The sequence below is a fragment of the Anser cygnoides genome, chromosome 33 (assembly GCF_040182565.1).
Source record: "Anser cygnoides isolate HZ-2024a breed goose chromosome 33, Taihu_goose_T2T_genome, whole genome shotgun sequence".
NCBI classification, from domain to species: Eukaryota; Metazoa; Chordata; class Aves; order Anseriformes; family Anatidae; genus Anser; species Anser cygnoides.
In genome coordinates, this window is record NC_089905.1 from 310857 (window position 1) to 327461 (window position 16605).

The 16605-nt window shown below is 69.0% G+C and overlaps 1 protein-coding gene across 1 annotated transcript in view; it reads left to right on the forward strand.

Annotated features, from left to right (window-relative positions):
* ZNF687 (zinc finger protein 687) overlaps positions 1 to 16605 on the forward strand; it is a 24885-nt gene continuing 8280 nt past the window's right edge. The window contains exons 1-2 of the mRNA XM_066985949.1: positions 1 to 144; positions 13738 to 16004. Of these exons, the coding sequence (XP_066842050.1) occupies positions 13758 to 16004 (2247 nt within the window). The 5' untranslated portion in view covers positions 1 to 144; positions 13738 to 13757. The remainder of the gene's footprint in view (positions 145 to 13737; positions 16005 to 16605) is intronic.

The following is a 16605-nucleotide window of genomic DNA, read 5'->3' on the forward strand; positions in this document are numbered from 1 at the left end:
GCGACGGGGCCAATAGCGCGGCGCCAGGGGGCGGGCGCGAGCGGCCGGCGGCGCAGGGCGGGGGGCGCGGGCCAAGCAGGAAGTGGCTGAGGAGAAGCGGCCGCCGCCGAGGGGCTGGGCGGGAGCCGGGCCCCGCCGCCGCAGGTAGGCCCGGGCGGGGCGGGGCGGGGCCGGGCGGGGGCCCGGGGCTGCGGCCCGGGGGGGACTGAGGGGGCCGGGGCGGCGCCCCCGGGGCGGGGGGGTCCGGGACCGCTCCCCCTCCCCCTCCTGGGCTCCCGGGCCCTTACCGGCCGCGGCTCGGGGCCGGGGCCCGGCGCTCGCCGCCCGCGGGGGCTGGGGGGGGCGGCGGGCGGCGGCTCCCCGGCTCCCCGCGGCTCCCCGCGGCCCCGCCGCCTCCGGGGACGGGCCCCGCTCGTCCCCGCCCTCCCCGCGAGCTTCCCGGGGGGCGGCGGAACGGCCCCGGCCCGCCCCCTGCGGCCCGGCGGGATGCGGTGGGGCCCGGCTCGGGGGCGGCTCCGGGGCGGCGCTGCCAGCCCGCACCTGCCGGGGCCCGAGCGCGGCCTCCTCCCTCCCCGCCCGCCCGGGGGCTCTCAGGGCTCTCCCCTGGGGACCCGGGCTCGTCCTCCCCCCCGCAGCGCCCCCGGAGCCCCGCGGAGGTCTCGCCCCGCCCCGTCCCGTCCCTGCCCCGGCTGCTGGGGGCTCGGGGCGGTTGCGGCCCCCCGGTGAAGCCGCCCGGGGCCTTCCCCCCGCCTCGCTTCCACGTCCCGAGGGGGGCGCGGGGAGAAGCGCCTGCGGCCTCCCGACCGGTGCGGCGGGGGGTGGATGGCGGCGGGGGGGGCACAGAGGGCTGGGGCCGGCGGAGGCCCGTCGGTGGCCCTTTGTGTTGGGGCCTGGCTGCCGGGCGAGCTTCTCGCCCCTCCGGTTCTCGAGGGGCTCTGCAGGTCCCCTCTGCTTCCCCCGCTGCCGCCGCCCCGGAGGCGGTGCTGGGAGCGGGGTGCGGGGGTCTCTGAGCGCGCCCCGGCTCCTGGGGAGGACGGCACCGTGCTGCCAAATCGCCTGGGGCTGGGGAGGGGGGGGCCTCCCGGTAACACCGGCCTTGGCGGGGGAAGAGAGCGCAGGAGGCGCAGAGGGGATCTCGTCGCGGCCTTTGCGGTGCAGCGTGCGTGTTTTGGGAAGGGGCTGGGCTGGGCGGGGGGCGTCTCGGGGCTGCTGCTTGTGGCTCCTGGCCGCTTCCTGAGGGGCCTTCTGGGTTTTGTCTGCGGGAGGGGGAGCGGTCTGGTGGTGAGAGCGCGTCGTTTTGTTTCCCAGCCGCTTTCTTTATCTTCTCTCTTTTCGCGGTCTCTGCCCCTGAAAAGTCCCTGATTGCCCTGGTGCTCCCTGCGCAGAGCTGGGTGACGGGCAGCCCGGGGGGGCCGTGGTTATCGGCCCATCGTGAATTTAATTCCGAGAAACTTCTCCAAAGGGTGAGCAGAGAAAGCCCCGTGGCCCGGGCGCTTAGGTGTTAAGCAGCGCGTTAGGCAGGGCGGCTGGTTTGTGGGAGCGGCTGCCTCCCAGGGCGTATTTTTAGCACGTCTGAGGAGGAAAATGAGCGCCCGTGCTCGCGCTGCGCCCCACATGTGGCTGCGCTGGCGGGGGCAGGGGCGGGAGGCCTGGCACTGCTGCAGCGCCGAGTTCCCCACCGGGAGCTTTCCTGGCCGGGCTGCGAGGAGCGGCAGCAGCTCCGCCGGTGCCTTTCCGCAGGTGCTCGTGCTGCAGCCCGCTGCGTGTGGGGGGGCCCCGGCTGCCCGCAGGCAGCGCTGGAAGTCCGCGGGGCCGCGCAGAAGCGCCGGGGCCGAGCTGCTCTCGGGGGGCGGTGGGAAGCTCCCGCGAGGGGCCGGCAAACCCTCCTGGCGCTGCGCGGGGCTCCGCGGGAAGCGGGCCTGTCGCTCGCTTCCTGGGTTTATTCTGCTCTGGTTGGGTTCTCCTGGGCCACGTAATCCCTGCTTCTGCTAACGTGGGACTGCCTCTCGCGACGTATTCTCTAGGGCTTTAATTTATTTGTCCCGTAAAGCTCCTAAGCACGCATCTGGGTACTATAAAATGCAAACGTACGATAGCAAGCGAGCACGGCTCTGGCGTGGGGCACTGTGGTGTGTGACAACGGCGAGAGAACTTCGTGTTCCTGCCTTCTGGCGTCCGACGCGGCGGATTTTCTATTTATACCGCTAGAATAAACGGGGTGTCCTGGCCGAGGTTAGAAGCTGTACGTTGTAGAAGTCGGTGGGATGAAACAGCACAAAACGCGCTAGGGCGGAGGTAACCGAGTTTGTCTTCTGAAAACCTGACAAATTATCCGGCACGTGGACGGCTGAGCTGGGAGTCGGCGGCGCCCCGCGGTGCCGTCGCGACGTCGGAGGGAGCGCGGCCTGCGCAGCACCGAGGCGAGGCCGGGGAGCCGCGACCTGACCGCTCCTCGCGCCCTGGAGGATGGCGGCGGCCGTGGCGAGAGGCTCGCGGTGCTGCGCAGGGCGCTTCTGCAGCGAGCGCCCGCAGCTGCGCTTCCTTCCCTGCCCTGAGCTTGCCCCGTTCCTTCCCGGGGGTTTCGCGCCACCGCTCTCGGCCACCTGAAGGCCGCCGGTCTCCCGGGTTAACGTCCCCGTGCGTCCCCATCGCCATGCGGCCGTCTGCGCCGAGCCGCGGGGCGTCACTCCTGCCCTCCGCCTGCCCGTCACGACCCGGACGCGGTCCTAGGCGAGGGCAGCGTTAGGCCGAGCGCCTGGGGCGTTGTGGTCGTGCTCCCACGAGCCGTCTGCCCTGAACCACGGGAGCTCTTCCCGTGAGCGCCGGTGCGGGACCCGCTCAGAGCGGCAAGGGCGGGCTCTGCCTCCCCGCACGGACGCCGGGGCCGCTTGGTGCCAGCCACCGCCGCGGGAACGCCTGCCCGGGTTTAAAAACCTCATTTCTCAGGCCGGCCAAATTGTCGCCGTTCCTGGATCTCGTCCACCGCTTGTTTGTTTTGATATTTCCAGAAGTTAGCAGATGGTGGAGCCTTAATTCTGTTAAACGTAGGGGAGTTTAATCCCCCCGGCCTCTGTCGGGACGCGTGTCGTCGCCGCGCGGGGCCGGGACGCGGCTGTCGGGGTGGATCTGCCCCGGACTGCGGGGGCAGGGCGCGGAGAGCCGAGGGCCGCGCTCAGCTCCCTGCTGCGGCGCCTCTGCTGCCCGGCCTCGGGGCGCTTTGGGAGCGGGCTGTTCGTGCCCGGGCAGGGGCATCGGCGCGGGTGCTGTGCGCTGGGAGCGGCGCCCTCCTCCCCACCGCCCCTTCACAGCTGACGTTAGATTTGCCCCTTGCAAATTTCCCCCTTCCCTGCGCGCGACCCCAGCCTGTCGCGCCCGTCTCTCCCGTCCAAAGCACTCCGACGTGCTCGAAGCGGGGGGCTGCGGCTGCCCCCCCCTCGTCTGCTGCGCTGCTGGCAATACGCGAGGTGCCCTGCCTGAGCGGGACTAAAAATACGAGCTGCTCGAGCCCATCCTCCACCAAATAACTCGGCCTCCTCGCTTAAAGCCTCCCTGAAACCCGAGGCAGCGGCAGGCCGGCAGCTGAGGATGCTGCATCGCTGGAAATCCTCCTGCTCGCGGCGAGTGGGAGTTGTCCTGGCTAAGAGGCTTTGGCCCGACGCGCACCGGCCGCCGCTGCCGCCCTCCCTGCTGCGCCCCGCTGGTGCCTTGCGGCCGCTCTTCCCTGCAGGGAGCCCGAAATGGCCGATGGCTCGGCAGCAGAAGATGGATTTGCTTCCTTCCGAAATTCTGTAGCGCTCAGAGCAGGGACGGTCGGGGCACGTGCGACAACAGGCAGGGTCTAAAAAGGAGAGGGCAGCCCCGCTGCTCCCTGCAGCTGCCGGCGGGCGCTGGGCGGTGTGGGAACGCTGGCGCCGTTCGCGCGGTGCTCCGGGCCCTTGAGCCCGCGTCCAGCTCGTCGCGTTTATTTCGTAAATCCCTGCGCGGCCTGAGCAGAGTGAGTCCTGCTGGCGCAACACCCGCGCGTTTCGTGCGGCTGCTGGGCCGCAGCGCGGCTGCTCTTTGCTCCCCAGGCCCCTGCTTTTGACCCCGGCTGAGAGGCGCGTGCCGGCGGGGCTGTCGGGCTGGGGCCGAACCATGCCGCGGGTCCTGGGCACGGCGCCGCCCGCAGCCCCGCGGGGCGCTCCTGGGCGCGGGAGGGAGGGGTGAGGAGGGGCCGTGGGGGCGCAGCGGTGCCCCTCGGTGGCAAATTAATAATTAAACCCTCGCAGTGCCTTCAAGCGGCCGTTGTCTGCGCGCTCGGCGCCAGGCTGGGCGGGAGCTCTGGCATCGCCCGGGCTTCGCTGGGACGGGCCCTGGCGCTGGAAGGAGCTGGCTCCGTTCGGGTCCGCGCTGCGGGGAGGGGGCTGGCAGCGGGACGGGCCGCCCCAGAGGGCGCTCAGGGGGACGTGGGGGCTCGGGGGGCAGAGGGCCCGGCGGCTCGGGACGCCCGGAGCTGGGTGGGGACAGGACAGAGGAGGGGACCTCGGAGCAGCCCCCCGGGCACGAGTGTTCGGTGCCTGCCCGGCCGTGTCGGCGAGCGCAGGAGGGCAGCGGGCTGGCAGCGAGTCGCGGCGTGCCGGCTGCGGGCGCCGGCTGGCCCCGCTCAGTGCCTGCCCCCCCCCCTCGCATTCGGAGGCCTCGGCTCCCTCCTGGCTGCTTCCCTCGGCGCCCCGCTCCCCGCCTGGCTCTGCCAAAGCTGCCGGGGCCACGTCCCCGGCCGTGCGGTGGGCACATCCCTGTGCCACAGCTCGGCCTCGGCGTGTGGTGACCGACAGCTCCGCTGGGACCCTCTCGTCCACGTCTCTCTTCCTTTCGTTTGGGTCCTGGGGCCAGCCCCTGCAGCAGGCCGGGTGCTGAGTTTTGGGGTCGTGGCGCTGAGGGGGGCGGGGGGCCGCAGCGGCAGCGAGGCCGTGCCTCGAGGTGCCTCTGGCCGCGCCAAGCTCGCCCGCCCGCTGGAGCGCCAGGGGCAGAGGAGCGCGGTGCTGGGCCCGTTTTCTGTTTATTTTCTCTTTGTTTTTCTCCCCCTGGCCCTCCCCTCCTGCTGCAGCCGTCCCCGCTGAGCCCCGGCCCGGTGATGTCGCGCTGGGAGCGGGACCGTCGCCTGCCAGCCTCCTCCTGTCCTTCCCTGCACCCTCTCCGTGTGAAACCCGAGCCCCCCCGGCCCTCCCCCTTCCTCTCCTCCTCCTCTCCCTCCGTCCGGAGCCGTGCCGGGAGGTCGGTGCCGGCACAGCGGCAGCCTGCCCGGGGGCACCGCAGGGCCTGCCTCGCAAAGGGCTGCAGGATGCGCGGGTGCCCCGGGGCCGGGGGGCGGAGGGGGAATCTCCGGGGTCGGGAGGGCGCAGGCTGCGTGGCTGTGTGCCGCAGCTGCTGGGCGAGCGGATGCCGTCGGAGCTGGGTGCTGGCCGGGCGCGAGGGGGAGCGGAGGAGAGCCCGGGACGGGGTGGGCACGGAGAGATCCCGTTGGGAAATCCCACCGGCCTTGGGTCACAGCGCCTGCTCAGCCCCCCGCAGCGCTTCGCTGCCCTCGGTGCTTCTGCTCGGCCTGGTGCCTTCGTCCTCCTGTGGGGGCACCTTTTGTTCCCCGGGGCCAGGAGGAGAGGGGCCGTGGGAGCTCGAATCCCCCGTCCCTGCATCCCCGGATTGAAGGCTTCTGCTGGGCAGGAGCTGTTCTCGGTGGTAACCTTTGTTCCTTTCCTGCTCTGTGAGCTCTTCCCGAGCCTGGCTGAGTCCCCTCTGGCTTTTCCATCGGCAAAACTAATGATGGTTGTGGAAAGCAGCGAGGGCAGCCACCGAAGGTGGAGGGTGGGGAACCGCTCGGGCACTGCGCTGCGCACCGGGGGGGCCGCTGGGCGCTGCCGTGCCTGAGCTGGGGCCAGCCCGGATCGCTCCGTGCCCCGGTTTCCTCCCGTGCAGCGGGGAGGAGGGGCAGAGCCCCAACTCCGTTAGGAGTGCGATCTCGTTAGGATGGTACCTGCGCGCCGGGCCTCGCGACGGAGGGAGATGTTTGGAGGGGGAGAGGAAAACCAAGTCCTGGAAGTGGCTCCTGCCGGCCAAGCGTGCGGTTCCTGCCAGGCGGCTCGACCCGTGCTTCCCGAGCAAGCTGCCCTTCTGGGGGGCTCGCTAACAGCTGGCTGCCACTCTAATAATCTCTCTTAAAATCCTTTCATCTCTGAGATCTTGTTTGCTCTCTGGCCTTAGCTCGGTTTGGACACTGAAATTACACTGACCCGCGTCGCTTGGAAAGCATCGCCTTGGTTTCACCGCGGCTTTGCGCGCCAGCTTCACGCCGAGGTGCTGGGGCGCCGCTCGCCGTCCGGCCACTCTCAGGAAGGTTTTGGTTTGGGGGCACCCCCACGGGGAGCGGGGCGCCCTCCTGCCCGGGGGGGGGCGGGGGCTGAGCGCTGGGAGCAGAAACCCGCAGCGTCGGCGCAGAGCCGCCCCTTGCAGTGCGCCTGCCTGCTCCGAGCCTCCGCTGCTCGCGCGGCACAAGCACCCTGCCAGCCCCCGACACGCGCCCGTCCTTCTGCCCGCACCGCCCCTCGCCCACGGCACCCGGGCAGCGGTTCTGCCCCTGCTGCGATGGCTGGGGGGGGGCACACGAGGGGCTGCTGCGCCCGGGGCTGGCGCTGCGGATCCCCCTCCCCCTGGTGCCGGCCGCTGGCTGGGAGCGCGGCGCCGGGGGGCAAGGGGAAGGGGAAGGGGAGGGAGCTGCCTGCTGCTGGAATAACCCCGGGGGGGGCTGCTGGGGGCTTCGCTGCCCCCTCCCCGCCAGGTGCGGGGCCGTGGACGGAGGCACCGAGGCGGAGAAAAGCCACCTGGGGTGCCGGCAGCCTGCTGCTCTCGGGATTCGCCCCGCGATGCTGGCGCTTGTTTGGCTCGCGGGGCGCAGCCGCTCTCCCCGGCGTGGGCTCGGCACAAAGGCCGGGCCTCCCCGGCGGGGCAGCGCTTCCAAAACGGCGCCGGCAGCCCCGGGAGGGCCACGGGGGCCGAGCTGTGCGTGGCTGCCGCCCGCCAGGTGAGCCTGCTCCCGTTCCTCTCACGCCGAACCCGGCGGCGGCGCCTTTTCTCCGGGGCCCTCCCGGCGCTGGCGGCCCCGCGGGAGGCCGGCGGTCGAGGCCTGGGGAGCGGTGGCACGGGGACAGGCTTTGTCAAAGGTTTCCTCCGTGCCTCGGAAGCTAATCCCGCCGTCACGTGGTGCCGCGGCTCGGCGCTCCCGCTGGCCTCGGACGCAGGCAGGCAGGGCCACGGCCCCGCGCGGCGCACGGGGGTGGCGGGGGGGGCTCCGCGCGGCAGGCGGGTGGCGGAGGGTGCCGGCCGCCCGGCCGTCGGTCTCGGTGACGGCTGGCCCGTGGGAGGCGAAGCCCCGGCGAGGGTCGGGGAGGGAAACAGGAAAAGCAGGCTGTAAAAGCAGCGAGCCCTTGGCGCGGGCCTGGCGTCCGGGCTTTTGTCTGGGCCCTTCGGGGCGCCCGGCGTCGGGGCTGCTCCCGCAGGCAGCCCGGGGGCTCGGGGGCAGCGAGCTCGTGGCAGCCTCGTGGCGGGACGAGCACGAAGCCCCCGGCGCCCTGCGTTGCTGAGCCGCCCCTTGGCAAGGCTGCGGGGCCGTGGATAAGGCTCGGGGCCGAACGCAGGTCTCGGAGCCCCCCCGAGTGCTGCGGGCGGCGCAGGCAAGGGCAGGATCCTCCCAGCGCGGCCTCAGCAGGAGGGCCGCGAGCGTCGCCTCCCCGTGAGCCGTGCCTGGCCTTGGCCGGGCAAGGAGGAGGGAGCTCTGCTTCTCAAGGAGCCGTGGTTGCTGGAGAGAGCTTCGGTTCTTAATCTGTAAATTTCCTCTCGTAGCGGTAGGCTGAGCGAGCGGACGAGCCCTCGAGCTGCCTGCTGGGTGGCTCTGGCTGTTGTTATTCCAGCTGCCAGCCTCCCCGGCCCCCGGGGGCTCGTGCTGCTCGCCCCCAGCCAGCCCGCCTGGCCCTGGACCCGCGTCGCAGGCGGGACGGGGCTGGGCTGGGGGGCACCAGTTAAAGGGAGCTTGGCATCAGCACGTTTGGGCCCTGGTTGGGCCTTCCTCTGGTGGGGGCCGACCCGGCGGTGCGAAATGCCCGTCCACGTCTGTCTGCCGTGTCCTGGGCTCTGGGCGGCCGCGAGGCTGCCGGCACACGGGAGGTGCGGCCCCGGCTCCGGACCGGCGAGGATTTGCTCCCTGTAGCTCAGCGCGGGCTCTGCGTTACTGACCTCCTCCCGTGTCCCTCAGGGGAGGCGTTTGCAGGCGCCGCTGGGGGGGAATTTTGGGCGCTGCGTGCCGGGGCGAGGCCCCAGGTCCTGCGGTGCGGGACCGGAGAGCCCTGCACAGGACCAGAGCTGCACCCGCCGGCACGCGGGGCCTCTCCGAGAGCTGTGCCTCGCGGCGCGGCGTCACCGGCCCGGCTTCCTCTTCCTGCCCGAGAGCGGCCGAGACGCGGCCCCACCACGGCGAGGCCAGAGCCGCGCGGCGCCCGGGTGCCTGTGGCGCCCTCGGTAAGCGTGGAGCCGGCCCGGCCCCGGCTCGTGTCCCGCGTGGCGCTGAGCGCCGTGTACGCGGCCGGGCCGGAGCAGATCCGCCCGGCAAGCACCGCGCCTGCTGGGCAGCCAGGGCGCTTTGGGGAGCGGGCGAGCCAGAAACCTGCTGCCTGAAAGCGAAAGCCCGGGGGGGGCGCTGGGGCTTGCTTCTGCTCACGGTGCCGGGTTTTCGCCGTGCGCGTAGCGGGCGGGGGCCGCCCTGCTGTCAGGGCCCCTGTGCCCCCACGGGGCCGGTGTTAGCGCGGCGCTGGGGGCTTCGCCCGCAGCCCCGGGTGAGCGGTGGGGAGGCGCCGCTCGGCGTTCCCACCTCGGGAGCTGAGGGTCGGTGCTGGGGGCACAGCCGGGGAGGCAGCGGGGATGGGGCCGGGGGGGATTCGAGGAGCCTGCTGGTTTCACGCCCAGGGCCTGCCCAGCTTCTGCCTCGAGCCGGGGCCTTGGGTCTCATGTGGCTCGGCAGCGGCGTGGCAGCCGCTGGTGGGGAGCGCAGTGGGGCCAGCGGAGCGTGTTCGCCAGGGCTAACGCCTCTGCGAGGAGGTTTTCGGGGAGGGACAGGGTCGGCTGCCTCCAACGAGCCTGCGCCCCGTGAGCTCTGATGTGCTGTTGGTGGTGGCCGGGGTAATGAGCGGCCGCTTTCGGACGGGGCGGCTGCTGTCCTCTGGCTTCAGGCCGGGGCTGGGGTGCGGACGGGTTCTGCAGCCTTTGGCTCTTCCCTTGAAGCCGGAGGGGATTTCTGGACCTTTTCCCAGCACCGCTTTGGATCTTTGCCCCTTTCCCTCCCCCGTGCCTCGGTTTCCCGAGCCGTGGAACCGGGCGGCCGGGAGCACCCCTGGCGGCGATGGCTGCGGCGGGGCCCTGCGCGGCTCCGCTCGCCGCTGCCCCGGGGGGCAGGCGCCTGCGTGTGTTACCCCTGTCCCGGGCCAGGCGGGACGGTGAAAAATACCCCTCCCTTCCACCCCTGCCTTTGGAAAATAGTTCTTTTTGCCTAAGAAAACAGTTGTGTCTTGAGCTACCAAAATAACTCCCCGTGTCAGCACGGCGGGGTGGAGACGGAGCTGGGCTCTGCCCACCTCTGTTGTCTCCTTTTCGCTGGGGGTCACAGCTGGAGAGCAGGGAGAGGGCTCGGGGGACCTCAGGCTTGGGGTTTCAAAGAACAGCGCTCGTGGGGCAGGGACCTGCCCGTCAGCACCAGGCACGGGGCAGTCCTGGGTTACGGGGCCCTGTGCAGGGGCTCCCGCTCGGTGGGCCGCCGTCTCGGGGAGCGTGGAAGCCCTGAGCGGTTCCCCAGGCGCTTCGTTCCTGTCCCAAAGCTGTGAGCTTTTTTAAAAGATGGGTTCGGTCGATCGAATGGACCCAAAATGGGTTTCGTTTTTAAAAACAGGGGTGCTAAAAGGAGGGCACAGTTGGCTGAGACCAGGGTGGGGTGTATGGAGGTGACAAAGGCGTGGCGCTCTTTATCGGGGGGCTGGGAAGGAAGCGATCTAAGGACACTAAACAAGTATGATCGGTTAATTTATTTAATTAACTGATTAAATTAACAGTAATATATTTAAAACCATTCTGTGAGCCCAGAGAAATCGGGGGCTGAAGGTTTGTTCTCTCCTCTCCCTGCCGGAGCCCCTGACGACAACGGTCCCCGCTCGCGGCGGGTCGGGGCATCAGCGCGGAGCAGGAGCGCTCCGCCAGGCCGGGCGCCAGCCGGGCTGTGTGCGATGGCGCGCTCGGGCGCTCGGCCCCCTCGGTCGGAGAGAGGAGCGGCGGTGACGCCAGGCAGCGCTTCGGCGGCGGGGCTGGAGCGGGGCCCCCGCGTGCATCCTGCCCCGCGTCCTGCCCCGCGTCCTGCCCCGCGTCCTGCCCCGCGTCCTGCCCCGCGTCCTGCCCCGCGTCCTGCCCCGCCAAGCAGCTCCGTGCTGGGGAGGGCACGGCGGGAGGGCTCGGCTCCTCGGGGCTGCTCCCAGCCGTCCCCAGCACTGCGAGGAGCTGGGGTGAAGCCTCGAGGACCTGCCGTTGTCCCCAGACTCGGCACAGCTCGGGGCTGCCGCCGCTTTGGGGATGGAGCCATTCCCCCGCGTGTCGGGTGAAGGAGGATTCCCCTCCTCTTTTCTTTTTGGGAACCTTTTTTTTCCCAGTGCAGCGACCTGCTTCTCTCCGCTTTACTGCGAACGTTTGTGTCCTGCTGAACGGCGACCGGAAAAGTCGCTTGGAAACCAAACGCCCGTGGGGTCGCCGTGCCGCTCTCAGCAGAGATCCCGCGCTGCAGAACCAGATGGCAGCGCTGGAACGGGAGCGCGGCGTTCGCTCCTTCCCCTGCCGCAGGACCGGGGAGCCTGGTGCTTCTCCTCCTGGTCCTCTCACTGAGGCTTCTCCCTGAGGTCGGGGCCGAAGTCCCGCGCAAAAAGTCGGTTTCCTGCACCGGGGGCTTTACAACGTGGGGTGCAGTCGGTGAGATCTTGCAGAAATGAGGCAGCTTCACCAAAGCCACTGGTGGCAAGAGATCTGGGGCGCAGAGACCAGCGGTCCCCCAGCCAGCGGGGTGGGATGCAGGCAGTCAAGGCAGCAGGCAGCAAGGGCTGATTTTGCCGTTTGGGGTCAAGGTTACCTGCCCTGCTGTAGTACCGTCTCTTCCCCGAAGCGTGTTTGATTCCATCCCGAAGTGGAGTAGGACGTTTGGTTAAAAAATACGTGATTGTGGGGGAGAGGAAGAAGCACCGTCTCATGCTCTTGGAGACCTTATCCCTGCGTGTTTCACCCCGCCAAAACAACCTGCCTGTTGCAAACAAAGTCCCTGCTGCTGTGGGGCTGCCGAGGCCGGTGCTGCAGCGTCCCCGGCTGGCCTGCCCCGCTCTCAGGAGCTGCTTCTGGGCAGCGCCCGGTGCCCGGGGCGGTGCTGCTGTGGCCCAGAGGGCTCGCGTGGCCCGGCGGGAGGTTGCTGGCCTGCGGCTTGGAAGCCTGTTGGCGGTGCTGGTCTCTCCTGGCTGTTCGGCTGTGAGGCTGTTTCTGCTTCAGGTACGAGCCCAGGAGAGCTGCGGTCGCTGTCGCGTGCTCGGGGGAGACCCAGGCTGGGCTCCCCCGAGGCCAGATCCTGACAGGAGCGCAGCGGGCACCGGCGCTGCTCGTTTCTCCCGTCTGCCTCCGGTTTGGGAAAGGAAAAACGCTGCAGGACGGAGGGGTTTGCAGCGGGAGCATTTGGCCCTCGCGGACGTCGCAGGGTCTCTGAAGAGGAGATCGCCATGGAAGCTGAACTGCTCCTGCGAGGATGCAGGCCCGCTCCTTCCCCCGAGCGGCGCAGGCGCTCTCCTGGCCTGTGACACCGCGCTCGCTGCTGGGGATGCTGCGCTGCCAGGCTGCAGCCATCAGCAAAAGCCTTTCTGCGGCCCGCGGGGAGCTGAAGCGTCGCCTTCTGCTCAGCGTCACTCCCGGGCGAGGCGAAGGGAAGCGCTGAGCCGTCTTCACCGGGGGCGAGGTGCTGTGGTCTGCAGGGTGGGAGGCTCAGGCAGGTACGTGTCTGAGACGAGGCGCTCTGGGAAGCTGCGGCTCGTGTTCGTCCCCAATTAGATACGAGAGATCGTCAGGAAAGCAGCTTCGTTAGCGCTGCTGTCCGGCCGGCAAGAGCCAAGGGGCTGAGGATCCGTCCACGCGTGCATCCCGGCTCTCATCAGTGAGCGGGCAGGACGGAGGTGGCTCCGGGAGGGACGTGCGCGTGCGTCCCTGCGGCACCTCCCGTGGCAGCTGCGTGCTCGTAGCGCGGAGGTGTCCAGCCCCGGGGGCTCGGATCTGCTCGCCTGCGCAGCAGCCCGTAGGGCGAGGCGGTGGGCGACACGGTCCGAAGATCTGGCAGCCGAAGGTGCCTCTGGCGTGCCCCCAGCCAGGAGGATGCCGCGGCTAACCTGCGGAGACGGACGCGGCGGGTGTTTCGCCTGTCAGTGCTTCGGCAGGTTTCGGAGCAGAGGCTCAGCTCCGGCGCGAAGCGTGGCACGGCCGAGGGCTGCCAGCACCGCGCTGCAGGGGCTGGTGTCCCCGCGCCGCCGGCAGCAGGGCACGCGGGCTGCGCTCGTCCTTTGGGGCTGCTGGGCGTCCGCTGAGCCCACCGCTGCCTTGCGCACGGGGCAGCTCTATTCGGGAGGCAGTGCACCTGCACCGTCCCCATCCGTCCACGGGGCCCGGCCTGCCGTGGTGCAGGACCCGGCGGGCTGGCGGGAGTTGGCCGTGGTGGCTGCGTTCGCTTGTACCTCCTACAGCCTTTGGGACGAAGGGTTTGGGTTTGGTTTTTTGCTTTGCTGCCTGATGGTTAGGGGTAACCGGCTGCCCCCTGTGGGCAGTGCCGCGGTGCCGTCCCCAAGAGCATCCTCAGCCCCGTCCTCCCGCCCAGCAGCGCGGTTACCCCTGGAGGTCTGAGCCCTGCCTGTCTAAGCCACATCCCCCGTCTGCAGTTTAATCCTGGGATTTCTTACCCGGCCCCCGGGGGCAGGAGGAACATTTTTCCCTTTGTCTCTGCTGCAGCCACGTTTGGAAACCTGTCACCACGTCTCCTCTCAGCCTCCTCCTCTTCATCCTCTGCTCCCCAGCCGCATCTTTGAGGCCTCCTGCCCGAGCCTCGGCACCGCCTGGCTCCTTCCTCCTGCACAGCCTCCGGAGCTGGCCCCGGGGAGGCCTCGCTGCTGGGGGGCGAGGACAGCTCCTGAGGGGCCTCGGCCCCTTCCGCGGCCTCCTGCGGTGACTCGCTGCGAGCCGCGGAGGGCTCTGGCCTCGGGGCAGCGCTGCCTTTGCCAGTCGGCCTCCCTCCTGCTCAGACTCTCCCAGGACGCCGGGATCCTTTTGAACTCTCTCCTCCGGGCTGGGGATCAAAAGATGCTAAGCAGACAAAGCAGGAAAGGCAGAGAAGTGCCGTGGTTTGCCCCAGGGCCTCAGGGCTGGGGTTCAAAGGGAAGGAGGCATGGGGATTTTGTGGCTGGTGTGGAGTAGGCGAGGAAGAAACAGGTTCCCGTCCTTGTTTTGCAGGGGTTTGGTGCAGAGCAGTGGCTCTGTGCCGCCTGGTGAGCTCGTGGTGCAAGGGAGAGCCCAGCACGAGGGGGGTCACGACACGAGGGCGCGCTGATGGCTTCGTCTGCGTGCTGGGGTCGTGGTGCTAAAGCTCCTCTCCTCCCTCTCTTACAGACTCTGCCGTAGTCCCCACCATGGGTGACATGAAAACTCCAGATTTTGACGACCTTCTGGCAGCTTTCGACATTCCCGACATCGACACGAACGAGGCCATTCACTCCGGCCATGAGGAGGCTGACGCTCACATCAAGCAGGTCCCTGGGGAGCCGGGGCCCCCTGACCACGTCCTCCCGCACGCGGACATCACCGCGGTCAGCGTGATCGTCAAGAACACCGTCTGCCCCGAGCAGCTCGATGCCCTGGATGGGCGCAGTAAAGACGGGCACGTCATCGGGCCCCGCTTGCTGCAGAATGGCTTTGGGGCCACCGAGATGCCCAGGTCCCCCACCTCCAGGTCCGTGGAAGCTGTGGCCTCCTCCAATGGGGAGTGCTGGGTGAAAGAAAAAGGTCCCAAACCCCTGGATATCTTCTCCCATTTTAGTCCTGATCCCAACGAAGACAACGCCGCCAACCTGATCGACAGACCTCGAGAGTGCAAGCCAAAGGAGAAGTCCCTCGCCGTGCCCTCCCTCTCCCCGTCGCCCACCCCGTCGCTGGACTGCAAGGAGCCCATGGGAGAGAGCACCGAGAACCTGCCCCCGGCTTTCCCGCAGCCCTTTGAAACCAGCCAGGCAGGGGGTGCAAACGGGTCCCCTCCTACAGTTCCCTGCATCAAAAAAGAGGAGTCTGACTCGGAGGAGGTGGGCCGCGAAGCCAGCCCAAAGGGTTTGGCCGCAGCCCTGGCTGACAGTCCCTTGGAGCACTTGAAATCGGTCACTGTTCGCTACTCCGCAGGTGATTCTCCCATCGCATCGTGGCCCGGTTCCGACCCAAACCTCGACAGCAGCACCAGCAACCTTCCTGAAGTGAAGCGCTCGCCCACCAGCCCCCGGGAGCCGTTCTTCAAGCCTTCGTCCCCCCTGGTGCAGAGCCCCAGGCTCCCCCCTTCTCCGAAGCAGCTGGATGACATCGCCCTCAAGGAAGAGCAGGAGGCTCTGGAGAAGTCGATGGGAAGTCCACAGAGTATGTCTAGCGCTGAGGAAGAGGAGGAAGAAGACGACAACAACAACGATTCCCCTTCTTCCAATTCCTCGCGCCCCCTGAAAGTGCGGATTAAAACCATCAAAACGTCTTGCGGCAGCATCACCAGGACGGTGACCAGGGTCTCATCAGACTCAGAGCCAGGCTCCACCAAGGGGGCGGCTGAGCAGAGCTCTCAGGAGCCCTCTCTTGAGGGCATCAGCTTCTCGGGTTCAGCAGAGAAAGAGGACGGGATCGTGCTGGAGGTGCCCAAGGAGAAGATGGATCTCTCCAGCCCCCTGAAAACCATCGAGGGGCCGAAAATTGTCAGCGTTCAGCTTGGCAACGGCACCAAGATCAAAGGGACCGTCCTGCCGGTCTCCACCATCCAGAACGCCAGCAGTGCCATGCTGATCGCTGCCAGCGTCGCTCAGCAGAAATCCGTGGTGCTGCCGTCCAAGACGGGCAAAGCCGTGGCCAAGAACATCATCAACCTGGTGCCGCAGACCCTGCCCAAAGCCGACACGCGGACCAACGTCAGCACCGTGACGCAGACCACCACCATCACCACCACGGCCAACCAGAAGGTCAACGGCACCACGGTCGTGATGGTGCAGCCGCAGAAACCTTCCCCCACCATCGCGGGCACGGTCATTTCCAGGAGCCAGTCCAGCCTCGTGGAAGCCTTTAACAAGATTCTCAACAGCAAAAACCTCCTGCCAACGTACAAGCCCAACCTGAACCCCCCGGCCGATGCGAGCCTCACCCTGCCTCCGTTCGGTTACCGCTGCCTGGAGTGCGGGGACTCCTTCGCCCTGGAGAAGAGCTTGGCTCGCCACTACGACCGGCGAAGCATGCGCATCGAGGTAACCTGCAACCACTGCACCAAGCGCCTCGTCTTCTTCAACAAGTGCAGTTTGCTCCTGCACGCCCGGGAGCACAAGGACAAAGGGCTGGTGATGCAGTGCTCCCACCTGGTGATGCGGCCCATCGCTCTGGATCAGATGATCGGGCAGCCGGACATCACCCCCCTGGTCTCGGTCACCTCCTTCCCTGCGGGCAAAGTGGCCGGCGTGGCTCAGGACGCCTTGGCCGCGGCCAACGGGGCTCCGGACCTCCCCATCCTGCCTCTGAGCAGCGGCTTGGAGCAGACCAACTACAGCTGCTTCAGGTGCCTGGAGTGCAAAGAGCAGTGCAAGGACAAGGCCGGGCTGGCCGCGCATTTCCAGCAGACGGGGACCACGGGGACGACCAGCAGCACGGTACGTGGGTGCGGCGGGCCCGAGGCTGCCTCCTCGCTGGCACGTGGCTCGGGGGCGGCCGGCGCGAGGGAGCAGCAGCTGGAGAATCCGCCGGGTTGTTGTGGGGCTCCGTGGGGCAGCTCTTGGGGCAAAGGTATTTCTTGTGCCCGCGTTCACCGGCCTGCCATGCGGGTGCCTGCTTGGCAGAGCTGGCATCGAGCTGGAGGAGGGAGCGGGTGAGCGGCAGCCCCCGGCGCCGGCTGTGGAGGCGCTTTGTGGGAGGGCAGCAGCAGGCTGGATGTTACAGCTGTGACAGGCGGGCCCTGGACAGCACCGGGCAGCAGGGCCGGGCTCTCCAGGTGCCATCCGAGCAGCTCTGCCCCTGCGTGCCTGCTGCGAAAACCACGCACGAAGGAGAAGGTGAGAGGCAGGATCCAGTCCCTGCCCGGAATCGGGGGGGGTGTTGGCAGGGGACAACGCTGCGCGGGGGCGCGGGGGGGACAGCAATGCCCTGCCTGCCGGGCAGCCCCTGCGTGGCCATGTTACAGCCGTGGCCGCTGCTTCCTCTTTCCGTTGGCTTGAAGCACAAATGGAGCCTGGAGAAAGCAGGGTGTGTGTTTTT